Below are 13,675 nucleotides of genomic sequence, written 5' to 3'. Positions count from 1 at the left end.
TGAACCCAGATTTCCTAACTTCAAGGTCACAGTTGCAATCCCTTTGGTTAGTGGAGAGAAGCTGAGTGTGGCAGTGTGCATTTCTGAGCTCATGGGCATTTGCATATTTGGGATGTTTAGTTATTCAGCATGGTTGAACATAATGATTTAGTTGGGGTTGGTTAAAGGGACTGGATAGGCTGAACTTTGAGGAAGTTCTTATATTTGAATAGCTATCAGGCCACATACACCTGCTTTTCAAACACCTGACTATCTTTTTAAGGACTATTTTTTCTACCAGGGGTTTCAGATGGGCCGAAATAGAGAAGTATTAAAGGGGACTCAGAAGGAATATAGAGCCTGAGAATAAATACCTGAATCAGCCCCTCTCTCCCACTGTTTATTCTCAGCACGGCCTGCATTCTGATGCTTGCTCTCTGAGCAGATTCAGTGCTGGTCATTAAAACAGATCTTTAGGAATGTATGTCTTTGGGATTAAGGTCACAGCCAGAACAGGCAGCATCATGGAGACTGGTTGATCATGGAGGCTTTCTGGTAGAAAGAGTGGAAAGGCCTCTGAGGTGATAGATAACGGCCTTGTGGGTATCTACTGTTCCGTACATGAACTGCAACCTCTCCTGCAGTGACTCCTGTGTTAGAAGACTCTCCAAAGCACATAGGGCCTATGGCTGTAAGAGTGGCTGGCCACAAAGCCATCCATCCAGAGCTGCCTCAGCAAAAAGGGAGGGAAAAAAAGCTGTGTGCATGAGCTGCTCCAGCAGTGCTGTGTGTTTGGAGTGTCTTCAGCAATGCCATGTGTGTGTGCTGAGTCCTGGGAGGAAGTTGGGTTAGTTTATTACATAGGTGAGAGCATACGGTTGTGTGCTTGATGCGTCCCATTTAGCTGCCTCGTAGGATCAAAGCCTAAAGTGTGTTTCATTTCTGGGTGATGAAAACACACTTGCTTTTCTGATTCTTGCAAAGGCAGTCTGGGAATGGAGCCCTTAGCTGGTAGTGGTCAGGGAGATCTGCCCTGGTTGAGACTGGCTGAGGGTCCCATCACCTATTGCTTTTATTAGCTCTTACATATGCCTTCCACCCCTTAAAAATCCTTTGTACACTCACAGGCTTTTGTGCCATTTCTAGAAATAGAGAGCAGCGTGTAGGAGATACAGAAACCTGCCCCAGCTTCTAACAGGTTATTGATAGCACCAAGTGGGAGAAGAGTCAGATTCTGATAGCTCCCACTTTTATCTACTGTCATGGCTGTGGAGGCAGCAGCCCCAAAAAACTTGGAGGACAAAAGACACCTCCTTTCTCCCCAGGTAAGGATTAAATAATAGGGAATACCAGGCCTGAAGAGTTTAAATTGAAGTTTATTATGTGTATAAATTACATCACCAGATAAGATAATGACAGTGTATCTTCAACAACCGCGTTCTGCTTCTCTCTTAGAAAACAAAAATGATTGGAAAAAGGAATTAACAAAAGACCTATTCGTGTCATATAAAACAGTCTATAACCCACGGGAGCCATGCGGCTCCACAGGAAAAGTGATCACAGTGTTATCTAACAGTATAAAACATAGAGCAAACATAGCTCCAGGGAGCTTCGTGTTTCTGAGGAGAGACAGATGTCAAAGCTGCATTTCTGATCCTGTAGAAGTTTTTGCAGGCACTCTGTAAAGCAACAATTCTTGGCCATTGTTTTTAGCCCTTTCTACCCTTTGCTGATAAAGTTAGTCTCTGAGAAGAGCTCACACCAAGCATGAGGGAGACTTTGCCTGAACCCCCCTTACAGCACTCTGATTCTGGGGAGAAAAAGTCTCCTAATATTAGTGGCAGAGCCAAGATCACAGTACCCGGTGAGGAAATTTCTTTCACAAAGAGTGGGGAAGGTGGATTAGTTCAGGATGAGGGAAGGCACGAAGAGAAGGTGAAGCTCCTGCTCCATCACATGGCAAATAAGCCCACGGCAACTGTCATGGCTAGGAAGCCGAGCGCCAGGATCCACCGCACCAGGGGAGTGGTGGGCATCATGTCTGTGTGCCTCCTGTTTGTCCTCTCGCTTTCTTTCCCAGGTGCTGGACCTAGATCAAATAGGGAGGGAAAAGAAAAGCAAGTGAGAAGAGGTTGAGGCAAGACGCTGCTGGTATGCCATGCTTGCTGTACCAAGTGCTGGAGCTGCCAAGGGGAAGAGGAGGAAGCCCAGAGGTTCTGCTCTCCTGGGGTAGGTGAAGAAGGGAAGCAGCAGACCTGATGTGGAAACCACAAAGGCTCACAACTACTCTGCATGTACATGAGTACCAACTTGTCTCCTTACAGCCATATACATGTACTGCCCAGCTCCATCAAACCCCTGGTGTGTGCAGAAGATGGTCAAATACTTAAGCGAGAATTTTAAAAGGTGGTTTCTGTCCTACTTCTCACCAATTTAATTGGTTAGGCATCTAATGGCCTTAAACAGTCCTCAGCACTCCAGACATTTTTCCCAGGATGGGATACCTCATCCTATACCAAACTTTTCAGAAAAATCCTACTTTTACGAGTGTGTTGGGAAAGGAGCCGCAAAGTTTCACAGAGAACTCTTACTGCCCTTCCCAAAGAAGTTGCTTTAAGCTTCGTTGCCTAGAGATACACAGGATGAGGTTTGCTTCTCATTCTTTGCCATGGGAAAACGATGGCTCAGTCCAGCGTGCACTGAAAGATCTCTCTTTTGGTTTCAGAGTGGGTAGGTCATAAGGCTTCTTTATTTGAATCACATGTTATCAGGGAAACCACTCTCCTCTGTAAACGTCTGAGCCAGCTCCTCACTCGGTAACAAGTCTGACTGTGTAAAGGCATTGCTTTGCTTGCAGCTGCTGCTCGGGCTTTGCCCAGTTTGGGACTGACCCTCACCAGGAGTGGAGCTTTCTCAGCTTTGCCAAATGGGTGGGCAGCCCCACTTCCCAGCTGGCTGCGTTTCACCATCTGGATATAACTGCAGCGCTTTCAGGAGAGTTTTCAGTGAATACTTGTAGAAGGTAGAGAAATCAGAAGAGGGAGATTTAGTCTGAAAGGACAGGCCACTGGATAGGGCTATGTGTAAAGAAATACGTTCTGTGAGCATCACAGCACCACGGCTGATCTGCTGGGTCCAAAATCGCTGCCTTTGCTCCTGTGAAGTCAAGGCTGGTTTTGACTGTGCTCAAAAGTCACCTTAAGCTCGTTAAAACCTAACAGGAGGAGAGGGCAGTTTCTTCTTGTCAAGTTCCCTTATTGACTGGTTTTCTGGAGAGCCCACATGTGTCATCCTTGTTCTGACATGTCCAGAAGCAGCTTTGCACACACAGTGCCTGTCCTTGCACTACCTATTGATGGCTGGGGAAGAGATGGGGCAAGCACCTCATGCTCCTTTCTCAGGGGCTTTTACAAACAAGAATAGAGCAAGGGAGGAGAACAAAACCACAAGGGGCGATGTTAAACCCCTGCCCTTAGCAGCGTCTTACCGTGCTCATATGATTTGTTAACGTTCCTCATGCGAAGTTCTGCCTTCAGCTGCGGAGGGTGACCATTTTCCTGGCCCTTAGATACCAGCTCCTGCAGTGCCTCAAACACCTGAGAAGAAGGAACATTGTCTCATTATGAGGCCTCCTGTTTGTCTGCCCCTTTGCCCCTTGCCCCTGCTGTAGCCACTTTAGGAGGCAGATGAAGACACAACTCAGTCCAACCCTTCTGGCACTTTTTGTATAGCACATAATCTGCCTGTGGGGTTAAGAGCATATCTTTCAAACTCCTTGTTCATTTTACAGGATCTCCCTGAAGCTTCCGGCTCCTTCCTTCTGATGGGAAGGAAAACAAGGTACCTGTGCATCTGGTCAGAATTCACAGAGGACCTGTGGATCTGTACTACAGAGGTAGGACAGATAGGTGGTGATCCCTGCTCCAAGTATAAGCCCTTAATGGCACATGAAAGAGGCTAAATTCAAACTTTAAGGGAGGGAGAACAGCTTTTCAGATACCAGTCTTTCACTAGGCTCCCAGGCTGGACAAGTGTAGCCATCCAACCCTGACTAGCTTGCTGTAATCCACAAGTTCCCGTAAGCTCCACAGCAGAAATACCAGCTTTGCCTTTCCCCTGTGGCTATTATCTTATTTCACAGAGGGTGTGGGCAGGCAGGGCTGGCTGTTTGTTACTCACTCGTATATTTAGCAAGAATGCTTTCTTGGCCTCCTCCAAGACTCTCTTCTTAGTGGCAAGATCCATCTCGAGGGCGTTCATTCGGGAGCGATAGAGCTGCTTGAACTTGGTGGCGTTGGAAACCCCATCGAAGGTGAAGAAAGCCAGCCCTTCCCCAGTGCTGGGCAGCTGGAGGGCCTTTTGGGCAATTTTCTTCAGCACTTGCCCTCCAGAGAGGTCTCCCAAGTAGCGAGTGTAGGCATGGGCCACCAGAAGCTCTGGGTGGTTCTTGCCTACGTAGTGGAGCCTCTCGACGTATTTCCGAGTAGCCTCAGGACATGGGATCTCATCCCTCCAGTTGCTGCCATAGAAGTACTCCAAGTCTTGCTCCAGGGCAGCTTTCCGGTGCAGCTCCACTGGAAAGTACACAGGGGCATAAACTGGGTTATCCTTGTTCCGTTCAATCTCTTCCTCCAGAGCAGAGTAGATGAAGTACAAGGATGCCGTAACCAGCTGAAAGAGAATGAAGAGGTGAGCTGTGGGTGTATATATATGTCTTCTTCAGGTTTTGGGGGACAAATCCTGCTAATGAAAAAGTTACTTATGAGCACACCCAGTATGAGCCATGCACGTCTGTTGCCCATGTAGAAAACAGAGTTACAAGGTGCAATTTAGCCCTTCCCCTCCTGTCTGAGGCAGCATCAGGTAAGACCTAAGTCCTTTCCAGCAGTTGTTGGTCTTACCTGCTCTTAAAAGGTAACTTAACTATCAAGTTAAAGGCAGCTTGATGTAACGGAAACAGGAGCTCTGTTAAATCATGCCTGGTCTATTCTCCTCATCCCCTTGTTCAATAGAGAGGGTATTCCCAAAGGTATATGTTCTACTGCATTGTTCAAATCTGAATGCTTTAGGATGTGGCTTCCCTTTGCATGGCCTTGTAAGAAGATGACACACCCTATTTGTTTTTCAACATACTTGTCCTGTTGGCATCCCACCATCCTGGGAACTGAGGCACCACACTCTCCTCATTCACACTTGCAAGAGGGATTGCCCCAAGGAGACCAGATAAAAGGGGGCTGGAAGCGCAGCCTGCCTCTGAAAGATGCCTTTGTGGAGGAGCACTGTCAGGCTGTGTGTTCTCCTTTCTATTTTGAAACCATTGTTATTGTTGTTTTTCCCAGCTTACGCGATGCTTTCTTCCATCTGCCAGCTTTTCCACGTGGTGTAAGACAATCTAGCTGTGTACTTTCCTGCCCCGCACATTCTGTTTTCAGGGACTGTGTTCATATTTATACCTACACCACCCTTTCCTGACCCTGGAATTCCCTATCAGCCACAAAGGGTGAAACATTAAGGTCTTGCAGTGAGTCAGGTTTGAGCAGGGGTGGGTTACATGGATGACAGGAGAGAAAGCAGGTCACTCTCCCACAAAGCAATCAGTTCTGCAGTAAAAGAGTTACCGTTTCAACTTTTCCCCACTGTGACAGCAAATAGGACTTTGATAAGCACATGGGCAGTGGCTTGGCTGGATATTTGGAAACAAATATTCAGATTCTGAGTCACGTATCAGGGTAGATACATGCATGTGCCAAGACAGTAAACAAAAACAGAGGATTTTAAACAATAACCTGGTAGCCAGCTTACTGGGAAAGAAACAAACTACAGGAACATTGCCTAACAAGTGGAGAAAATATAACTTGCGTGGCTGCTTTCAGAGGCAGGTAGAGTTCTAATGGGAAACATGGCTTCGGAAAGCTGTCATTACTTTTTCAAACCCACGTCACATCTCACTCCCCCGACAGCATGTAAATGTCTGCTACGAAATGGAGCTGTATTCCCGAGGGCCTGGTGTTTTATGTTCTTGCTAGCCTGTCTCAAAGTTCACTGCCTAACCAGCGGCACATTCCTAACAGCAGGAAGTCAGCACCTTAGATTAAATTTGTGCCTGACCAAGTATCCTGAATGTGACCTGTCAGAAATAAGTCGTCTTCTTCACACTCTGGTGGATTTATTTGCCAAGGAACAATTCAAACAACAAAGTAATTAAGACACAGGTTGGATCGCTAGCTGCTACTTCCAAGACCATGCGTCACATCCTATAGCCTCCCAGGAATTTCTGGCCCACGTGTGTGCTTTGTTTTTGCCCATGGCTTTGTTATGTAGCTCAGATGCCAGGAATCACGTATCTAGCCAGGTTGTGTGCAGACTAGTATCTGCAAATGTTTTCTATTTTATCTGAGGAATAGCAACAGGCTCCTGCCTGTTAGTGTCAGACATGGCTTGCTCAAGTTCAGTCTGCCTTTGAGTTGTTACTGTTCATGAGCTCAGCTCTGGTATAACCCAAGTGACAACTGAAATATCACGAAGTCCAGTGCCAGAGATGATCCCACATCCTCACATTCTTGCCATTCCACCATTATTTCTTGCTGTGGCTGCTTAGAGGGTTGTAAATTTAATATTCTCCCTCTTTTTGGCATTTCAGCCACTCAAGTATCTGCGCACAGTCATATCTCCATTAAGTACCATTGCCAGTAATTAACATGCAGGCTTTTATGAAGAAAATCAATTGCATCAATCTCATCAACCTCTTCGTCTTTTCATCCTGCCTCAGCTTGGCTGCCCACCCTGCTATGCACCATCCCGCCCTGCCTTCTACAAGAGAGATCTCAGGGTGCTGGAGTTTGATGAAGAGCGTGTTTTGCACAGGAGATGCTGATACCAGGCAGCTGTAATACACAGGACCTCCTTCCTTGTGCCATCCTCATCCTCCCCCTTTTAGTCCCTGCACACTCCATGTGATCTAACAGTGTATTTTCCGGCAAGGAAATCCCATTCCCAAGCAATGCTGCTATAAAATACCTTAAACTCGTGGAGAGACACCTGCCCCTTCTGAAAGTTCTTCATGAACGGCGTGTTCTCTGCCTGCTCATGCACCTCCTTGGTAGCTTCCTTCAACAGTTCTGACAGGTCCTTGGACATGCTGGGGAAGAGCAGCAAAACAAACGTCAGTGCTGTTGCTCTCCTCTGGCTAAACAGATCTTAGCTCTTTGGGAGAGAAAAGAGTGGATAAGAGGATGGCAGAAATAGGAGCAGAGCATTCCCGAGAGCCACGGATGGAAACCAGCATCCCAGACACTGTCCTGAGCAAGTAAAACTTGCCAGACTCCATCCAGAGGTGAAAGCAGGAGCATGCCATTCGCTACAGAGCAGAAACAAGAACAGCACGTGTAAAAGCAAGGGAGAAACATAATACTGTTCTGGCAAAGAATTCCCTCTCCCTCCCATTCCGCTCTCACCTTTCAGAGCTGTGCATCAAGGAAGTCTCCATGTTTATCCAAGTCGTTTCACTCCTCCGTTTCCCTGCTGTTTTTTCTCGCTTGTGCCTTCCTCCTTCCTTCCCTTCTTCTCCCAGGATAGGGAAGCTCTGAGCTGGGCAGCCCAGCTCCCGCATCCAGCTTTATACTGGCAAGCCACGTGAGCAGCCAAACCACTGACCTCAGCGTGAGTACAAACTTCTTGCAACACAACTGCACTTCCCTTCCCAGCGTGGCTGGCAGCCTCCCCGCGCCTGCGATCCAAAGGGACCAGAAGGAAGTCACCTGATTCGCCTTGATAACTAAGCACAAACACAAGAGGATGTCCAGCAACTTCTCCTTCAAGGGTGCCTGGCTCTGTAACCCTTTCAGCGCAGTGCCCATGGCAGGCAGAGCCCCAGTGATGCAAGAGGTGCTTATTGTGCTGAGGGCAGACGGGTTGGGCAAATGGGTGGATTTACAGGGCTAGTGCCTGAGGCAGGGAAGGCAGCCTCTTCTCCCTGTGCTCAGCTTCAGTCCCTTGGGACTTCACCCTGCCTGGGGAGCTAATGCAGCACAACTTGAGTATAAACATCTTATTCCCCATGACTGTGCCTGTCTATATTCAGAGAGTCAGGTAACATGGTACTTGTGGGTCATAGGATGGGGAGCAGTACAGGTTAGGAGTATAGCCCCTGCATGGCAGGGAGCACAGTAAGGACGCTGGGGCATGTACCTGTTGTGGGCACCGAGGGTAATGTGGCTGTGGTGGCACATACATGCACCAGCTCTGGTCTGCAAGCAACAGAACTGCCCTTGCACAGTGCTGAGCACTGGGGAATAAACCCTGTCACGTCACACAGAGACAGCATGGGTATGCCAGCACTGATGCACAGCAAAAGGCTTTCCAAACTCTCTTCCACATGGGCATAAATACCATCTGATTTGTGTGGCCGGCGACTTGTCTGTTACCACTCCTGTGTGCAGGGTGATTTAGGAAAACAGCACTCCATCTCCTAGGCACACAGAAGGCTGGAGTAACGGGTGCACTGAAAAGATGTCATACAAGGCTTGGGGGACACCGAGGAAGTCTGCAGAGGGTAAATAATTTCTCTGATCTGGGAGTTGGACAAGGTGCTTCTACCCATAGCTGGCTGCTCTGCTGTTTTGTCTGGTGGTCCACAAGGCAGCCAGGGGATGAAGTGGGACCTTTCTTTTCCAGCTGTAGCTGTCCTGGGAGCAGCTGTACTTGGGAAAAGCACACATTTTGTGCTCAACCCAAAGAGCTGAGCACTTAAAGTCACCATTCCCTTGATGCTGCGGGTGTCAGAAACCCCTGTGCTGCGGCTGTGCAGGGGGTGGTGGGGAGGCAGAGCCTGGGGAGGAGGGAGAAGGACTGGGGCATCTTCTGTCCACCTGTCCCCACGCTCCTTGCACGTCTCCCTATGACTGCACCTACATGTGAACATAACTGGGTTAAGTGCTGCAGGATAGAAAGGTGTCCTGGAGGAAATACACTTCCACACTTGTTTTGCAGCTCTAACAGACATCTGGCATGCAGTGCAGCACTCAGGAAGGATTACTCAGCGCTTCCACCCTGACTCAGCCACACTTTTCCTGTCTTGCTTTGTCTTTTAAAGCACCAGTGCACGCTAGCAAAAGCTGTCACCTTCCACTCTTACCCCCATTTCATTGCAGACAACTTGCTGCTGGCTTGCTTGCCTTTCTATAAGGTAAAATAAATATATCAGGGCTGCATGGTAAATCCCTCTGGAAAACACTGATGCCATTTTTGGCCATAGGGGTGGCCCCAAAATGAACGTTTCCCTCTGGCATTGCTCCTTAAAGCTCAGATTGTCTGTTCTTTTCAGTGAGTCCTATTCTGACACGGGAAGCTGGAGCACAGATTGAACCTGTTGCTCTGCTGGAGGGAAGTAGGAAATACATATGAATATGAAAATTAGTAATATTGTTCATTGCATGAGATAATATGAAAATAAACCCAACCCTCAAGTCCTGTCTTTCACCTTTGTTATGCAGCTCTGGTAACACACCCAGTTCCTCCCTAAGGACTTTCTGGTTGCTTTCAGGCCACTGCTTTTGTCCCCTGCCTGCCTCATTCCAAGAGGCTGCATGCTTGGAGGCCCTGTAAAGGATGCATCTAAAAGGTCCTCCCCATTCCTTCCCATCCAGGGTTGCAGTAGATGGGGTTGTAAGACTGGGAGAGGAGAGTGATGGTGTGTAGTCGTTTCACTGTCATTCCAGGTAAGATAATCATTCCCAGGAAGAAGCGCTGTCTTGTAACCACACTGCCCCAGGACATGGAGCCAATTTACCCAGTTCTGGATCTTGTTGGGGCTTCACCTTCTCCTGGGCTGCTCACAAGAAATGAGGTCCCCATGGAGCTCACCTCTGCTATAAGCTTTTCCATAGAGGTAGGCAAGCAAGCTGTGCTCCATAACTGATTTATGCTGCCTCATCTCAGCTGATCAGGGTCACTTGGGATGGAGCAGCTGTGAGATGGGACCCAGCTCTCCTAAAAGGCCCAAATGCCCTGCAGCAAGATGGAAGGAGAACTGAAAGTGGGGTGTCATCATCTTTGCAGTTGCTGGCTTGGGGCGTTTCTGGTTCCATCCAGTGCTTTGCAGAGAGGACTTGTATTGCTTCTGCTGTGCTGTTGCTGCATGCCATGGGGAAGGTTAATGACACTGAGTGTGCCAACGTGCAGGCAGAGATTTGTGAGGACCCATCTCCTCCATGAAGAGAGCCTGGGAAGCTGGTACCAGAGGGTGATACACGGGGAAGGAGGTGTGTGCTTTTAGTGGAAGGAGCACACTGGCTCTGGGAGCAGCTCACTCCATGGAAAGCAGAGGCCAGCCCGCACCCAGGTCACTAGGGGATTCTGCTGGAATCTCATCCAAGCGTCAGACCTGTGGTCTCCACCGTACCTGCCAGAAGTCCTGTCACCTCCTACTCTTGCAGTGGAGCTGTGGCTGTGTGGTGCCAGAAGTATTCACTGTGAGGGTGATGTGCCTGGGCATTTTCCTGGGGTATTTCTAGCAAAACTGAATGAAGTAGCCTCAGGTGGGATATTTGTCACTGTTCCTGCTGAGCTTTAAAGCCTCTGTCTGCACTACCAGAACTTTATCAAGAAATGGTGTAAATCAATGGTTAACAACAACAGAAAGTTACTGAGGAGTCCGTTGGGATAGGAAAGTGGGGGATTTTCTCCTCTTTATACAGTTAACAAACAGCCTGTTCTGCCAATAGATCTATGGTTAAGCAGGCAGTAACGAAGTGCAAAGTCAGCTCTCTTGAGGCTGCCTGGAAAGCACTGACTGTTCCATGCTGGGGTCCAGCAGGCAGCTCCCTCAGCTCCTTCCTTTGGGAATGCACCACCCGGTGAAACCAGCCTTAACCAGCAGGCTGGGAGGGGTTAATGCTGGTCTCGGACCATGACACAGCAAAACTCAGCTGCCCGGGTTGCACATGGAAAGCTGACTCAGTAACCGGGAATTGCTGTGTAATTGCAGGGAAGGGGAAAAAAAAAGAAGTTGCGATAACCGCTTTAATAACTTGCTGAAGAAGGGAATCAGTGCTGGAGTTTCCAGGGATACTCTGTGGGTTAATTCATGTTTACCAAAGGGAGATTGCCCGGCCCTGGCAGAACTGACTGTGCTCACTGTGGTCAGCATCAAACAATCCACGCCTGGATCAAGGGTAGAGGTAGAAAAAGGAAGGTCAGGAGCGCAGTGCGGTGGCAGACCTAACAGGAAGGGTCCTCCAGCCCAGCACTGCTGGTGCCATGGCTGTGCTGGGCAAACCCCATACACGGGAACCTGGAGACAGTGTGGTGGGAGGTGGAGGTTCAGGGAGATTTCTCGGGCATAAACAAGCCACCTTGACAAAAATAGGAGACACAGGTTACAATACGTGTTTCTATGGACGTATGGATATATGTGTGCTGCAGCACATGGGAGATTTACATTAGACATCAGGAAGAAGTTCTTCCTTGTGAGGGTGGTGAGGCACTGGCACAGGTTGCCCTGAGAAGCTGTGGCTGCCCTGTCCCTGACAGTGTTCAAGGCCAGGTTGGACAGGGGTTGGAGCAACCTGGTCTAGTGGAAGGTGTCCCTGCCCTTGGCAGGGGGGTGGAACTGAGTGAGCTTTAAGGTCCCTTCCACCCCAAACCTGTCTGGGATTCTACAAGTGTCTCCAGCACATAGCTATGAGCGAAGAGAGCGCTGTGGTCTGGCTGGGAACAGAACAGGGAGGAGGAGGGAGAACAGAGCGAACACCCCACAAGGCATGTGCCTGCTTTGTGATCAGACCCAGGTCCAGCAGTGACCTACAAGTGTGCAGCAGGTCTGCAGGTTACGGGTACATTGAGCTGAAATTCCGGGGTAGGGTGCATAGAGCTCACCACACTCCTTGGAGCCTTGGTGGTGGCAGGGATCAATCGGTGCCCTGCTGAGAATTGGCTTTGGGAGCAAAAGGGAGGTGTGGAAGGGAGCAGGGCAGAGTTAGTGAATAAAAGCCTCATTTGTGCAAATGTTTCAGCCTGTGCCTCTTCCTCTGTGTCAGTGTCAAAGTCCTGACTGCGAGACAGGACGGACTGTGAAAACTTGGGTTTGAAAATCACATGTATGCAGTAAGGAGGACTTTGTACCACAGCTCACAGGGAAGGGGAAGAGATGGAGCTGGACACCAAGGTTTGCAAAGGGAGTGAGAAGCCAAAACCCCCCTTCAAGGCTCCCAAACCACCCCTGCGTGCTTCCCTGCCCTGCGGGTATGGAGCCACTCTCCTCCTCCTCCTGCATGGGGCTGTTTCTGGAGATTTCTCCCATTGTCCCAAGAAGCGGGACCGGATCCAAGAGCAGCAGCTGCAACCTCAGTGCGCAGGAAACCGCCCCTTAATAAACAGCCTCATGTGGACCTTGCTCTGCCGTGACTCAGCAAAACAGCCCCCGACACAGCACAGAACCTTTACTCAGCACTTCGGGCAGCCCGCGCTGACCCTGACTCAGCAGTACACCCACGCTGGGGAAGGGGTGAGTCAGCGTTAGTGGGGTCTGGGGGTTCACGCAAGAGTGAGGATGCTATGCAGGACGTGCAGCATCACCACCAGCAGCAAAACACTGCTAGCCCCCTGTAGCTGCACCCGGCAGGCTGGGAAAGGGTGGGAAAGGCTGAGAAGGGTGGTGGGAAAGGCTAGGAAAGCTGTACTCTTCACTGACATGGGGACACGGAGGGAGCTGTGGTTATGTGCCCTGGAACCAGGACAGTCACTCCTCCATAGAGGGAATAAAGTGAAGGGAACGCTGCTCTCTGAGTGCTGGATGGGCACCTGGCTTTGCCTGTCATATTCCAAATCCAGATGATAAGAGGGTGCGGGAATGAATTTATTTTAGAGGCTGGCATGCATAGAGTGCCGAATTTAAGTGGTTTACCCAAGGCCACACAGGGTGTCTGTGGCACAGCCTGTGACCCTCCCTTCTCCCTCCCTCTGTCATTGCCAAAGATAGCTCCTGGCAGGCGAGACTGTATATACACCACTGCCACCCCCGCCGCTGCTGTTCTGAAAGGGTGACGGCTACATGCTACCAAGAAAACCTAAGCAAAGACAGGTGAGCAAGGGCAGGTGTTTCTTCATTTAGGGGCAGAGTGGGCTCAGTGTTGGAGAGCTCCGTGCAGCACAGTGACTGCAGCCACTAGTGCAAAAGAGCAAGAACATCCTCCCCCCCCCCTTTTGGGGAAGGCTTTCCCTGGTATCCTGGGCACTGAGGAGCCAGGGCTGTCAGCAATGTGTGGCACAGACCCCCTTCCCCTGCACACTGCCTAGCACAGTGGGACATTGATGCCATGGCTGTGGCTCTTAAGTTAAATAATCACAGATGGTTTGGGTAGGAAGGGACCTTCAAGCTCATCCAGGGGGTTCCAACCCCCTGCCACAGGCAGGGACACCTTCCACTAGAGCAGGTTGCTCCAAGCCCCGTCCAACCTGGCCCTGAACACTGCCAGGGATGGGGCAGCCACAGCTTCTCTGGGCAACCTGTGCCAGTGCCTCACCACTGATGTCTCATAAGGAAGAATTTCTTCCTAATATCTAATCTAAATCTCCCCTCTGCCAGGTTAAAACCATTCCCCCTTGTCCTATCCCTACCTGCCCCTGTAAAAAGTCTCTCTCCAGATTTCTTGTAGGCCTCCTTTAGGCACTGGAAGCTGCTCTAAGGTCTCTCTGGAGC

General features: G+C 49.6%; 1 protein-coding gene across 1 annotated transcript; it reads right to left on the bottom strand.

Moving 5' to 3' along the window:
* Nucleotides 1-1,335: 1,335 nt before the first annotated feature.
* On the bottom strand, nucleotides 1,336-7,630 carry HMOX1 (heme oxygenase 1). The gene is made up of 5 exons (XM_061445096.1): nucleotides 7,434-7,630; nucleotides 6,997-7,117; nucleotides 4,159-4,650; nucleotides 3,467-3,575; nucleotides 1,336-2,068 (listed from the first exon to the last, which is right to left on the bottom strand). Exons 1-5 carry the CDS (start codon nucleotides 7,586-7,588, stop codon nucleotides 1,932-1,934), a joined length of 1,014 nt encoding a protein of 337 aa, XP_061301080.1. The 5' UTR covers nucleotides 7,589-7,630; the 3' UTR covers nucleotides 1,336-1,931.
* Nucleotides 7,631-13,675: the final 6,045 nt, after the last annotated feature.

Source organism: Pezoporus flaviventris, unplaced genomic scaffold (genome assembly GCF_033815535.1).
Source record: "Pezoporus flaviventris isolate CSIRO_AGI_PZ_B2104156 unplaced genomic scaffold, CSIRO_AGI_Pfla_v1 ptg000002l, whole genome shotgun sequence".
NCBI lineage: Eukaryota > Metazoa > Chordata > Aves > Psittaciformes > Psittacidae > Pezoporus > Pezoporus flaviventris.
The sequence above is the reverse complement of the archived record's forward strand: the minus strand, read 5'-3'. Positions and strand labels throughout refer to the sequence as shown.

What these genes read in the sequence shown, in the direction of transcription:
- HMOX1 (XM_061445096.1), bottom strand. Translation starts at nt 7,588, where the DNA reads ATGCGGGAGCTGGGCTGCCCAGCTCAGAGCTTCCCTATCCTGGGAGAA. An exon ending in TTGATGCACAGCTCTGAAAG is followed by an intron (nt 7,118 to 7,433) that starts GTGAGAGCGGAA and finishes GCTCTTCCCCAG; the next exon opens with CATGTCCAAGGACCTGTCAG. An exon ending in TAACAAATCATATGAGCACG is followed by an intron (nt 2,069 to 3,466) that starts GTAAGACGCTGC and finishes TATTTGATCTAG; the next exon opens with GTCCAGCACCTGGGAAAGAA.